This window comes from Sinocyclocheilus anshuiensis, unplaced genomic scaffold, assembly GCF_001515605.1.
Source record: "Sinocyclocheilus anshuiensis isolate Anshui unplaced genomic scaffold, SAMN03320099.WGS_v1.1 scaffold55, whole genome shotgun sequence".
In the NCBI taxonomy this organism is placed as follows: Eukaryota; Metazoa; Chordata; class Actinopteri; order Cypriniformes; family Cyprinidae; genus Sinocyclocheilus; species Sinocyclocheilus anshuiensis.
The window spans coordinates 53,152-68,572 of record NW_015549647.1 but is presented as its reverse complement, the minus strand read 5'-3'; the positions used below and the strand labels follow the sequence as shown (position 1 = coordinate 68,572).

At 36.4% G+C, this 15,421-nt stretch overlaps 1 protein-coding gene across 1 annotated transcript in view; it reads right to left on the bottom strand.

The window, feature by feature from the left end:
• The window catches only part of LOC107659975 (rap guanine nucleotide exchange factor 4-like), a 26,766-nt gene extending 12,281 nt beyond the window's left edge, over nt 1-14,485 (bottom strand). The window contains exons 1-5 of the mRNA XM_016449113.1: nt 14,342-14,485; nt 10,746-10,888; nt 10,419-10,507; nt 7,881-8,027; nt 84-156 (exon numbers count right to left, since the gene is read on the bottom strand). Coding sequence (XP_016304599.1) covers nt 84-156; nt 7,881-8,027; nt 10,419-10,507; nt 10,746-10,888; nt 14,342-14,409 — 520 coding nt within the window. The 5' untranslated portion in view covers nt 14,410-14,485. The remainder of the gene's footprint in view (nt 1-83; nt 157-7,880; nt 8,028-10,418; nt 10,508-10,745; nt 10,889-14,341) is intronic.
• Nucleotides 14,486-15,421: the final 936 nt, after the last annotated feature.

Here is a 15,421-nt window from a genome sequence, read left to right as displayed (position 1 = left end):
TTCCTGCATCAAACAGAAAATTGCTGAGAAATAATCACTGATATGTTATAATGTGAGTGTGTATGTTTACGTGTGATACTCACTATCATTTGTAGCCCCACTGTCCATCACTCCATACGGCGGGGCGAGAAGCCCTGCCATGCACTGCCTGTATTTCTGCAAGACACAGAATAACACAATGAAAATGTATTCTAAGCCCTCAAAACCTCAGACGTGCACTGAGTCATTTTCAAATAGGTGAACTGCCTTTGCATCATTAAAGTGAAAGCTCTGTAGTAAGAACATTGATTGAAGCCTTCTGTGGCTTGGCAACGATCACTATGAATATTCAGATGTTTTCATTCTTTTCCTCTCCCTATCGCCATGGTGATGGGTGACGAGGTGGCACATGCAGCTGAGGAACAGTAGGCAATGAATGAGACCCTGACACCGGCCCAAACTCACCTAGAGTTCAAACACACACATTATACTGCACCTGCTGGAAATCTGTGTAGATATACTCAAAATGGCTGAGAAGTTGAACTATTCGGCCAGTGTGAATGGAGTTCACCACACTTGCCCCACATTGCAAAAAATAATTTTCTTAATCAGTATTTTTGTTGTTTTTCAAAAAAATTTCCAACCATCCATAAAAGTGAAAAATACAAAGGGAAACTAAATCTAAACAAAATTGTGTGAGGTTTATGCTGCTTAAATAAAGCAATAAGCCCCAAGAAGCCGTGGTTTACAGTGAATTTATAACAGCTAAGGGGCGTTGTTAGGCACGACACGAAGTGGAACCACGGCTACACGGGGCTTATTGTTTTTATGAAATGGTTATTCCATATACATAGTAAGATTTCACAAAATAAAACAGAGCAAATAAAGTGTAATGATATTAATAAAAACATTATTCTTCCGCCAAACAATATAGGCCTAGTTCCTCAGAATCGGTTGTGGTTGCAACAAAGTGATTGCCAAGCAACACACAAACGTAAACAAATGCTTGTAGAGTAATTTACAACAGTTTCGAACATGGCTCAGCCAATCAGAATCAAGGACCGGAACTATCCGGTTTATAAAAACGATTCAACAATGGAGTAAAAAAAAAAAAAGACTTTTCAAGATACACTTCATTCTAAATATAGTATTAATATTTTTACACAATTTGTAACCTTATCTTGTAAACTTAAAAATGTAAACGTATCTTGTTTTAACCATGTTTTGATATTTTAACTGAAATACAGGACAAAAATACTGATTAATTAAATGATTAGGAAAATGTTTAATTACTACAAGCTTAATTATTGGTTTCTCCATATTTTTCAGCAATTGATTTGTCTCTCACTTCTTCAACTACAAAGTAAGTTCTTATTCAATCATCAGTCTAAAGGGTTCTACAGAATCATCCCTTATTGTAAGAATATGATGACACTTTCATACCATCCATAAAATTCCGCATAAATATGAATGAGAGCACAAATCTTATATATAAATATATGTATCAAATACCACATTCACATACACTACCATTCAAAAGTTTGGGGTTGAAAAGAGTTTTTTAATATTTTGAGTTTTAGTGTTTTGTAAGGCTACATTAATTTGATAAAAAACCTACAGTATAAACAGTAATATTATGAAATATTAATGCAATTTTTTATTTTATTTGAACAGAAATTTCAAAAGACCAGTATTATCAATATTATGTTTTTATTATCAATTTACTGCATCCTTGCTGAATAATAGTATTAATTTTTTTTAAAGAAATAATAAATAACAAACAAACAAACTTACTGACCCCAACCTTTGAACATTAGCGTATAGGCTATACTATGTATACATTAAAAAAGTGGGTAGTTTATGTTTAGTTGCTGCCACAATGTTATTGTTAGGCAATAGAATAGAATAGAATAGAATATGATGCATTTCTGAACTTTTCCAGAAAACAAACTGAGCCATAATATATAAAAGCATCTAAAAGGCTGAAAATAAATGATGTCAGGCAGGGACATGTGTTTTTGTAACTCCACAGGATCCTTCAGCACATACTGTGAGATTATACGGATCTCTGAGTGAACTGATGTAATACAGATGCACTGAGCCTTCATTCATTCAAACGCCGTACCACAGCCCATGCTACTCTAAGGTGTTGTGTTTCCATTAAGTAGAAGTGACAGAGAGTCCAGAGAACATTCTGTATGATAAAGTGAACTGAATAGAGGGTTACAACTGGAGAGGTTGGTTTTCTTTGGCCACTGATTTGAAGTCTTCAAACAGGCTTAGTCCCATTCACACAAATGCACTTTGTATATCCTGTTTCCTTCCTGCTTCCTGAAGCTTAAACAAAAGCTAACTTTTCTTAACTTTTCCCATCCCCCAGACACACACACACACACACACACACACACACACACACACACACACACAACAAAATAATACATTGTTGCTCTTTCCAGCTGGCTGCCTTCACATAGGTTAAGTAATTCAGCCAGGATTATGCAATTAACAGCATATAAGCACACAAAACAAGTGTACTTCCTCCCTCATTGCCCGGTCAGGCGGTGCCCCCTGCAGCCTGGCACAGAACTGACCCGGAGAGACAGAAGCCCCTCAGCATTCAGCGCACATCCTCGGCTTTCAGCAGCTGATATTCACCTGCTGGCACAAGGACAGGGCCTCTTTATCAAGTCATGACCATCCTATCGGAAATACTACATTCTCAAACATCAGATGTTACAAAGGTACAGAAGAAAAGAGCATGTATTAAAAGGCAGAACCATGATTTGCACCAGTAAGAATCAATACTGTTCTTTATCACTGCCAAAAAACACCTCTGACATCATTAACCTCAAAAACCACATTGATATTGATGCAGCTCTGAACCCAGTTTTGCTGGTGCTAATATATCTATAAGTGTGATTTCTTGATATAAACTATGAAAATAGCATAAAATCTTTGTGCGTGTGGTATAATTAAAGACACGGAGCCAATGGGACTCACCCTGGTAAGAGTTTGTGGAGTGTAGTCCGACAGGGATGTGATACTTGGCTACTTCCTAAACCAGGCCAACTTCCCAGCATTATCCAGCAAACACTCCTGTGCTTTCCAGTCAGATGCACAAAGACATGAAATCAAACCCGCACACCCTGACTCTCCAGTTACACACGTATGGATAATGTGATCCAGTGTCTGCGCTTTGGATCTTTCTGGCTGAGCATCTGACTGGATTCAGTTGCCGTTGCCAGGCAATAGCTGCGACCAATCAGAGAGCCGCATTCATTCAATTCACACTGTACCACAGCATTACACATGAGTGAGGGAGAGGGAACTATGGGCTGCTAAAAGGCTCTCAAAAGCGTGGGGCTTTATCAATTATTTAGGGTATTAAATTGTATTTACACTGAAAAGACAGCTGTCTGTGTGTGTGTGTGTGTGTGTGTGTGAGTGTGAGTGTGTGTGGGTGTGTGTGCCCTGCAGCTGTAGTGAAACCACCATTATCACATTAGAGAGGAGGGTAGTCTGTCTTTGAGGATCAGTTAGTTCAGCCCTTTTCCAGTCAGGTATACACTAATATAGTTTTATGATATTAAGAGGACCCTGTTTTGTTGCATATTACAGATCAAGTCCAATCCATTTGAACTGTCTGTCAGTCTAGTGTTATTTTAGTATTATTTGTAGTTTTTTTTGTTAATTGAGCTTTTTTCAGTTTTCATTTTAATTTAAGTTTAACTTTTAGTAATTTTACTTTTGTATATGCGTAGTAATGTGCTTTTGTCCTTTTTATAATTTTTTTAAACATTTTAAATGGTTATGTTCTTTATTTTAATAATTCTATTTAATTTTCTATTTTATTATTTTATTTCAGTTTTAGTTTGTAATTTTAATTTTAACTTGTTTAATTAGTTGCCAAGACAACATTTCTACTGTCCATTTGAGTTTTTAAGTTTTTCATCTAATATTTAAATTAATTTCATTTCATTTCAATTACATATATTTTTTTTTTAATAGTTTTAGTTAACAATAACAACACTGTAAGTCCAACCACATCATGTGATCAGCTTTGTTGGTCAGGGGAAAAAAAACACTTGTCTAAATCATAAACAAAACACACTTGTGAAGCAAGCAGTCAATAAGTTACTGTAGTTACTCTGATACTTTTATGTAATGATTCTCTAGAGCCTATTTTTTGTCTTTTATCTCAGCCCTCCTAAAATTGTACAGTATATGATTTCTCTTCACATTTGCTAAAAACAGAGATATCTTATTATTATTTATCTCCGAATCATCTTCTTACAGGTTTGTTACATTAAATATTATATTTGCTTTTAAAATTTATTTGTTTTATATTATATTTGTTTTTAAATTTTAAATTGTATTATATTTGTTGCAGTGCAATCACCACATGCCAAGTTTAATGTCAGGATCTTAATAATTTAATACTTAGCCAGCACAACTAATAAATGTTGTTTACTTGGCATATACTTTTCAGCTTTTAATGAGGTGTAAAATCTGTAGATGGGCTGTGTTGTTAAATATATATGAGTTTATAAGAACATTTTTATGCCATTAGTATTGTTGAGAGTTCAGTACACATATTGTGATTGAGGCTGATGAGTTTGAAAGGGTTTGAAATGGTGGATGACACACACATACACAAATATGAACTCTATCACCCTTTCCCTCATTGACACACACACACACACACACACACACACACACATACACATACACATACACATACACTACTCATATACAAACAAAAACACTGTTATAAGCACTCGCCTGAATGAGAGGGTTTACGAGAGAGAGAGGAGGAAAACTGTAGAGAGACAGAGAGATCTTCACCCACATTGTTCCACTGATGCAGCAGAGACTGATACAGTATATAATTCATGCTGTATGTTTGACTGTTCAGCTGCGCGTGTGAGATATGAAACAAAAATAAGGCACATATGGTCACTAGCGAGCTGTGAGACACGGGTGATACTGTCTACACACACAGCGCTAATGACAGAAGCCTGACAGCCTCTGTGTCTCTCACACACTGAGTCACACTCACTTCATCTTTAATGTTTAGGATCAGAAATGATCAGCACATTAAAGTCATAATAGCGCTGAAGACAGATTCTTCAGAAGAAGCAGGTGTCCACAGATATAGTAACTCTAACCATGTTGGCAAAGTTTTCAGCATCATTACTCCAGTCTTCAGTGTCAAATGATCTTTCAGAAATCATTCTAATATGCTGATTTACTGCTCAAGAAACATTTCTTATTATTATCATTGTTGAAAAGAGTTGTGCTGCTTAATATTTATTTGGAAACTGTTATACATTTTTTTCAAGATCCTTTCATGAATAGAACGTTCAAAAGATCTGCTTTTGTAACATTATATACTAAGTATATTTATTACGTAGTCTACATGTGTGGATTATATGTCTTCTGAAACCATACAGGCAGTAACTCGTCCACTCAATAACTCTGAAATCTATACCATATTTGAGCACAAATGACAAGTTCATTCCTGATAAGTTTGACCTGTCAAGTTGCTCATTATTTGAATGTACATTAACATAGATGAGAATTGAGAGTTGGAGGACGAGTTTCAATTAAATATCAAATATGGTCTTTGTATGGGTATAGAAGTCTTGAAATATAGTGTATGAGTCATATGGACTACATTATTGTAATTTTACAGTGATTTTTCAACAGCTTCTGTCCCCATACAATTGCTGAAAAGAAAAAGAGCAGCCACGTTCATTAAAATATTTTAAGAAAAATATGATGATGCATATAAGCAGAAGCATATACAAAGGCCGATAAATATTAAATTTTTTATGTTATCATGTTTTTCTTATAATTCAGGTTTACACCTTCAATAACAGCCAATAAGAAATATAGTGTATGAGTCATATGGACTACATTATTGTAATTTTACAGTGATTTTTCAACAGCTTCTGTCCCCATACAATTGCTGAAAAGAAAAAGAGCAGCCACGTTCATTAAAATATTTTAAGAAAAATATGATGATGCATATAAGCAGAAGCATATACAAAGGCCGATAAATATTAAATTTTTGATGTTATCATCTTGTTTTTCTTATAATTCAGGTTTACACCTTCAATAACAGCCAATAAGACAGTAGAAGACTCCTCTGAGGCATTATTGAATGCTGCAAGAAATGAGATTTCATTCATATCAAGAAAAAGGCTTTCTGAGATAGGGATTGAAACCCGTTTTTTTTTTTTTCTCAGGCTGGGAAGATTTAAGCATGAGGACATGCAAAAACTACTTTATCAAAGTGTCTGTGTAATGCGTTTTATCCATACGGTCCTAAGCACACTCAAAAGCTTCTAACTGGGAATTAACAACTATGCTAAATCCGTTTAAGCCAATGAATATGGATATCTTGCCTTTTTTTTTTTTTTTTACAATATCCCAATGCATTTTCTCTCAATTCTCTGCTAAGTTAATGAGACAAACTTCAAAAACTAACACACGACTCCTGAATTGATTATCACTCACACACACACACACACACACACACGTTTGTTTTTGTGAATTGTGGGGACATTCCATAGGCGTAATGGTTTTTATACTGTACAAACTCACTCTGTATGATTTATAAGCGTTTTGAAAAATGGGGACATGGGGTTATGTCCTCATAAGTCACCCTCTCCTTTTAATACCTATGTCATACCCATGTCATTATACAAATTTGTGTCCTCATATGTCACAAAAATGTGCGCGCGCACACACACACACACACACACTATCTGAGGTAAAAATTTCAGCCCGTTGGTGTTGTGTGGGTGGGGGGGTCTAGGTGCCCTCCGCAGAAATAGAAATAGGGGCACCTAGATCAGACCGAAAGGGCACTTTATCGTCTACATTAAAGGGGCAGGGGCTTGAGCACCCCCCACCCCGTTCACGCAACTGTATGACTGTGCTGAACAGCCCAGAGGAACCGACCGAGCTGTTAGCAGATCAGAGAGCGCCCCCTAGTGTTACTGATGCTCAGTGAATACTACTGAAAAAGTGCCTTACAAACACACTGGCTATGTTCAGAATGGAATAGGGGTGTAATGCTGACAGGACTTTAGGTGTATAGCCTATAGCCTACTATTAAAACACACACACACATACACACACACACACACACGCACAAAATTAGGTAGAATACTATGCAGTATGCAATAATTAACAATTGCATACATTTTTGTCACATGACTTATACTAGGCAGCCTAAAAAATGAATGAGTTGAATAGTATTAGTATAAGATAAATAATAGCATGCAACATTTTTTTTCACATGGCCTTACATTAAATCATGTTGAATTAAATATGGTTAGTTTACATTTTAAATCCAATTTTACTTAATAAAATATTACGCAGCCTAAAAAACCAATGAGTAGAATAGTATGATTATGTAGAATAGTATGCAGTTTGCAAAAAAATTAAGTAAAAATAGGCAGCCTAAATAAATAAATGAATAAATAGTCAATAAATATGTATTTAAAATTGATATCACTTAAAAGAACAAATTGTATACCGTTGTATACTGCATAATTTGGCAGCTGTAACATAGCTATTCCATGCATAAAGGAAATAACTGCAAATATAATACTATAGTATGGTCGTATGCCATTAAAAATATTCAAAACTCAAGATGCCAATATTAGTCATATTGTTCATTTCTGCCACACTTAGCCACTGAATTACATCAACATCACACAGCCTCTCTCCAAAAGCCTGCCTTCCAAAGACTGGAAACTCAATTTCAGCGGCCCATGGTCAGATTCTTTTTAACTTTTTACAGTAATTTTAGTTGTAGCTGTCAGCCATATTCATCACTTACAGCAGCTGTCATGAAAATGCTCAGTAACACCTGCACACAAACAAACCTCCCACAGGGTTTTAAACTCCCTCTGTTCGATGCGCAGAAGTTCACTGTTCTCTCGGCTGACAATTGTGGCATGTCGAGGAGTGTTATCCAGAATTGACTCTCCAAATGCTGTCCCCACTCCCAAAGTACAGATCGTTACAGCATCCTACAGAAAAAAGAAGAACTATTAAGAAGAGTGGAAGACAAACAGAGGGAGAAAGACCATGATAACATATTTGCAAGGTAATTATAAAGATCTTACAGGAATAGTTATGCTGATTTGTCCAAAATTAAATTTGTGCCATCATCACTGTGCAGTGAATGGGTGCCGTCAGAATGAGAGTCCAAACAGCTGATAAAAACATCACAATAATACACAAGTAATCCACACCACTCCAGTCCATCAATTAATGTCTTGTGAAATGAATGTAATAAACTAGTCCCATAAAACTGCTTCCTGAAAAATTTGTCTCAACTGAATCAGAAGAGAAATCTGCACATATCAATCACAGTTTACAAGCAGAAACAATCCAAAACAGTTATAAATAGAAAGTGTTATTATGGACTTTTGGCCAGTCTAGAAATGACAGTTTAAAGTTAAAATGCCTTAAAGATAAATTTGTTTCTTACAAACATGCAGATTTTCACTTCACAAGATATTAATTGATGTACTGGATTCGTGTGGATTACATGTGATGTTTTTATCAGCTGTTTGGACTCTCATTCTGACGGCACCCATTCACTGCAGAGGATCCATTGGTGAGCAAGTGATGCAATGCCAAATTTCTCCACATCTGTTCAGATGAAGAAACAAACTCTTCTATCTTGGATGGGCCTGAGTGTGAGTATATTTTCATTATATATTTTCATTATATTTCATATCTTCATTTGTGGGTCAACTATTCCTTTAAATTCAAAGCTCCACATGGCTGTAAAATACCCCTAAATCTTTATTCATTGTAATTACATTGAAAATAATTAAAATTTTTGGGTGAACTATTACATTAAATACTCTTCTAATTCATGTCATTTATGTAAATATATGCACACCATAAGGGAAAGCGCTCAGTGAGGTTTAAAAAGGTCGTTGCAAGTGATTTGAGATCAGTAAAACACAAGCTCACACACTCATAAATGAGTCATATTACAGTCACAAATACACTTCTTTTCTACACCCTGTCTTACGTTTTACATTCATTTAATCAGAGCAGCGTGATAATAGCTTATTGCCCAACGGATCACTCCATGAAACTGGAGCAACACACAAGCCGTTAATATTGCATCAATGAAACAGGGATTCTCACAGGCACATACTGTACCACACACACATTCAGCTGCACGCAGGACATTCATTGCTGCAGGGCAACAACAGAAGTGTGAAAGAGAAGCATAACATGATGACTTGTGTCAGTTCTATGCACAACTGTGCATGTAATCAAGAACAACTAGAATGCTTTACATATGAATGCTACGATGCATACAGACTCAGAGGATGAAATATTATTCAGAGGTTACTCATTCATAGTACAGGAGAACTTTCATTTTTGTTTTAAGTAAATTCCTGAAGAAAAATACAAATAGAAACAAATCTTATGATTGCTGACATACTGTCAGAAGCTGTAAAATATGAATATGGGTAGAAGAGATTTTGGAAGAATTGATGAGAAATGTTTGAGTTTATGAGAAACCCAAAATCTGAGCAAAGTTTGAAATTAAAGGACACATGTGAAATTACTGCAGTCGTTTTCTCACGAGAAACATGAAAAGCAGATTTCAGCATACACTACTGTTCAAAAGTTTGGGGTCAGTATGATTTTTTATTCAACAAGGATGCATTAAATTGATAAAAAGTAATAGTAAAGACATTTATAATGTTATATTATATTTCTGAAGGATCGTGTGACACTGAAGACTGGAGTAACGATGCTGAAAAATCATACTACACCAAATGTTTGAACAGTAGTTTAATCTTTAATAAAGGTGATTTAAAATACTTTCCCCAATGTTTTGCTTAATATGCAGAGTCTATAAGCATGATGACTGCAGAAAACTGCCCAACATTGCTTTCTTTGAACCAGCCGAACACAGTTTGGGGTGGGACTGTAAGTTCTGTCAATTCTGTTGTGGAAATGAACAACAGAATATGACACTTTACCTGCAAAGAGACATTCTATACATCACTATACAGATTCTATAAGCTCTAATATGCAAAAAGAAAGGAAGCTTCTGGAATCTTTGGAATTCCCTCTTCAGTTGTGTGGAAGTGATGCATGCTTTAGGGCCAGTAAACACATCTGACAGTGTGACTCATTGTATTCCCAGTGGATTCACAGAAAGATGCTTCCATCCCCAGCAGCACTGCATCAGCGTCTTCATGTATCAGACTATTAACAAGGGCAGTCGTGGACCGTTCGCCCACACTCACAGCAGGGCTCTTTGTAGCAGTTTCTGTATGCTGATAGATGCAAGTGATGTCTGCCAGGCTAAACTACTACTTATCTCAGCTGACTCCTAGAAGATTGAGGCTTCAAATGATCCTGATTGCGGTCTCTCTTACCTGATGGTTGGCTGTCTCAGACACTTTCACATCCAGAGATCCAGACAGAACCGCGTACCAGCTGGTACCGATGTCACCCTGCCGATACACTGCAGGCAAACACAGAGTCTATGAATACAGATCTACAAACTGCAGAGGAATTCTTCATTTTGATGTCAGGACAGCTACTTCTTTTCATTGACATAACATGTGCTTCTTTCATTCATTCTTTCCTATAGCCACCTGAAAACACATTTCCTAACTGGTCTCAAATCAGAAAAAAAACATAAACTGGAATCAAATCTGGAAGCATCATGATAAAAATGCAGTTCTAAGTGTGGTTCTTACAGGTGATGCCTTTCTCCAGGTACTCATAGAAGCCACACATGCAGATCTGCTGCAGTAGGTTGGGATGAAACTTCTCAAAGGCCTTCACACCCTTCAGCCGAGCCAGAATTATATCCACATCTTCACCTGAGCGTTCTGCTGGTCTACAAAACAGATAAATAGACATTATGGTCTGGGTAGACTCTCTCTTACCAAACCGACCAACAAGAAAATCCTGACACTGCAGCGATGCATGTGACAATTATACGAGGACAGACAAAGTTGTGTGCGTTAGAATAAGCACATTGTGCTGTCTGTAAGATAAGGAATGTGTATTAATGTGATCAAGATTAATGTTTTTGTCATCTGTCCTGTCAAAATACAAGCTACGAACCATAAACACATTAATAAAACAAGTGTTTTCCAAAATAATGTAGAACTACAGCTTGATTTGAACTAATCTTTGAAGAGAAGTTGATACAATTGTTTGCAGCTTTTGAACTTTGTGGAAGTATTTGCATTGGTTTCTGACCATACCTGAGCAAACAAAAGTACATAATCCTTAAATTAATTATTATATGAGTTATATGTTCAGTCAGGCAGCATTTTTCTCCAATGGTGTATGAGGGATTGAGAGACTGCATGCAGGCACATAAAGATCCTCTTCACATTTTGCACAAATATAGCAATGCTCTCACCTCTAAGCTCATTAAGTGATATGGACATGTGTGAGTGTGTGCGCGTTGTGCACTTGAGTGAATAAATTGCCTCTCTTAACAACGTCAGTATGCTGTAATTCAGACCCCTTTTATGCAGAAATGCTTTGTTGCTATGGAGATTACAGCATGAGGAAATTAAGACTTCAAAGACATTTTTTTTTTCAAACCGAGGGCAGTGGGACAAAATTCATATGGAGATTAATCAAGCTCCCAGATTCACTGACTGTGATCCGTACTGTTAAACAGAGCAGATCGGCTGAGATCAGATCAGACACTAACAATTCCAGGGCTTGAACTCTCTGAAACCACAGAAAGAGGGAAAATCACATCATATGACTGCAATGGTGAACTTCTTCGGCTATTACATGCATGCTCTATATCTAAAACTCCTTTATGAGCCTTTATGCATTCAGAGCATCACTCAGATCCAGTTAGACCAGATGAGCTTCATTTACATGAACTAGTTCTATATTTATTATTCGCCTGCAGGTTATGCTGAGCAGCGCCAGGCTGATCTCGTGTGATCCGGACCAGTTGGCCTGTGCTCCTGTGGATGTGAGAGGGTGAGAGTGCCGTTGACTTTTATGTGCGGAGATTCAGTGGAGTGGAAACACTTTACCAGCATATATCTGCTGGGCACAGAATGGACACTGCATTACAGAGGCCGCCAGTGCAAAGCCATGCCTCCCTCTCTCTGTCTCGCTCACGCTCTTTTCACCCATGTTTCTTTCTTTTTCTCATATAGCTCCAGCACAGTGTGAAGCTTTCTTCAGCTCTCCAAAGAGTCTTTTGAAAAAGCACTTTCCCTTTGTCTCTCTATCTCTGATTTTTTTTTGCCTTACCAGTTTTGCCAGTAGGCATTAGAGGTGCAGTTTTAGAGGCATTAGTTCTTCTAAAACGGCAGTTTTTTAAATGTTAGAACCTGTCAGAATCAATGCAGCTGGGTTTCTTGCTGCTTTTGGAGGAGATAAAAATACAAAAATGATTTCAGGTTCAGGTTTTAAATTTGACAATGTTGGAAGGGTCACAGGTTCTTAATTTTGCATCAGGTTTAGGCTTCAATTTTATAGGAATTGCTCACCCACAAATGAAAATTCTGTCATGTATGATGTTTTTTTCTGTAGATCACACACAAAAAAAAGAATTTTAAAGAGATCATACTGTACATTCAAACACCATAAAAGCAGTACATATGTCTGTATTACAAGTCTAACTTCATCCTCAGACCAAAACTGAGTTGTTATTCTATGTTTTTTAGGTGAACTATTCCTCTAAAAACAGAGTATGTGCACAAAACAGGTTATGACCAAATAAAATAATTTTTATTATATATATTTTTTAATTTATTATAAAAATCAAATATAATGCAAATACACAAGAAAAGTCTGTGACAATATGAAGGAATTTTCAGAATTGATTTTTCACAGGTGTTTTACTTACACCTTGCATTTTTAATTACACATTGTGTTGTGTTTTAGGGTTAAAAGAAACATCCGTCATCTTAATGGATAATATCCTGGCAGAAAATGATCAATAACTTTGTTTTTTCTACAGATTTATTCTTAGAGTATAGATTTTTAATGCTCAAAATTAAACATGAAATACTGACTTGAATTGATATAATGTGACCATTTCAAAGACTACTAAAAATCACTTTCATTAATTGAAATAAAACTAAAATAAAATATAAATATTAGATGAAAATGTTGCCTTGGTGAAATAAAATAAATTTGAACTGAAGTACTAAAACAACTGAAATGAAAAATAAATGAAAGCTAAGTAGAATAAAATGACAAAAACACATAAACTTAAACTACAATTTAAATTAAACTGTACATATAAAAACAAAAGCTAATTCAAAATAAATACTAAATAATTCTAAAACAACATTTACTTTCTCACAGCATCAGTTCAGTTTATTATTCTGAAAAGTGGCTTCATATTTTTGCATAGTATGAATATCAATGGAAGGGAAGGTAACAGGCAACAGAGAGTTTAACTCTCTCTGTCTTCCCAGCAAAATGTAACCCTTTCATTATCAAGCATATTAAACAGAATACAGCACCAGACAACCAACTGCTCCTAATTTTAAATGATACGACTGAGGGTCATTTCAGTCAGTATAGCCTATTCATGGTGTCGTGATCTGTAGAAACTGCCAGAGCAGCACAATGCAGCACAGTATCATCCAACAGTGCAGTCTGTTTTTGTTTTTTTTCTTTGTGTGTGTGCACATTTATTGATCTCCACAATGCATCCTGGTGTCGGATGTTAATGAGACCATGGATATCTTTAAGAACCATTACATTGATCAGTGTAAAGACGATGTGCTCGACTACGTTTGAAGATTCCATTAAAAACATCAGCCACTGAAAACCCATCACACCCACTAAGGTGATCTCACTTTTCCCTCCCATCGCCATGGTAACCTGCAAGGATGTGTCTGGACTAGGAGGGGCTGGGAGAAGGTATCAGATATTCTTAGTAATGTTCAATATGTTTATGTATCTTAAAGTTCAGAACAAAAAAGTGAGCATCCAAAAGCAGCCTAATTATGAACTCTGTTTTAAATAACCTGCAGCATATTGTTCTTATACAGTCATAAAAAAGTCAGATTTAATGCTGCTGATTAAAATATGTCATTCAAAAATAGGATGCACGCATGAAATTCACATGATGTGACACCGGCAGAAGCATGTCAAAAGAAACAGAGCAGCTTCCACACAATTTCACAACAAAATCCTTGCAGAATGCACATTTGCACATGCTGACTATTCAGATGCAGGTGATGCATCGGGGACGCAGGGCAGACAATCGCGCGTTCTGCTGTTTTCACCTTGTGGCATTGAAATGAACGGACGTAAAGATCGCTTTCGGACGTGATCTCGTGTCTCTCACCTCTTGTCCAGGCAGATGATCCACTCTGAGGAGGCCACGGAGTGCGCAGAGGCGTGCACCGCTACCATCTTCGGCTCGACCGGTGTGAATCGTGCGTCGCGGATTGCGTCGACTCGGGCACATCAGCATCAGGGTTCGCCCCCCCTCCCCGCTGGCTTCTGTCGTCAACTGGATCACCGTGGCGTGGATTCATCGTCACCACGTCCACGCACGACGAACGTTTACAAGCGTTACTGTACACACTGACACGAAGAACAAGTCACGTTACGAACAGTGAGGCATTATTGGGTGTACATCGTGTGTTGATGATGATGGTTCAAATCAAATAACGTGGTTGCCATGCTTGAAAAAAAAAACAAAAAAAAAACGTCAGTGGGAGGCTGGTAATGTAAAGGAAGAAATAAGAGCCAGCTAAAATGAAGGTTTTGTGGATGACAGCGGTGGTGCTGATGCTGCACTGTCACCATGGTGACGGGCACGCAGTCAGCGCAGATGCTGCATCCAGACGATGAAATGTGAAGCGCTGTCAGGCGTGTTGTCCTCTGCTCCGGGGGTGACACTGACAGGAGAGAGACCCAGGGAGTTGACTGTACTGTAAAAAGGGAAAACGGTTGCAGTTGTTTGCTATTTCTGCCTGATCTTATCTTTAACAACCTTTGGTGTAACCTAATGAAGTCTGGTTCATTAATTCATACATTTAAAATAAAGTAATAATTAACATAGATATTCAAAATGCTAATATTAATAACTTCTTAAAGTAGTCTGGTTGATTCAGTCATGGTAAATAATATGAAAGAATAACTTTTAGCAACTTTCATATGAATAATTAATACAAATTAAAAGTAAACGAATAAATAATATATTTTTTGAAATACTAATATTAAATAATATTTTACCTAAATAGCAATATTAATATAATTTACCTAATATATCGCACTATTAATATAATCACTAAATAAATAAATAATTAATTGATTTATTTAAAATGCTAAATTAATAACTTTTGGTGTAACGTATTGTAGTCTGGTTGATTCATTCATGTTAAACAATACTGAAGACTTTTTTCAATATTAATAAATA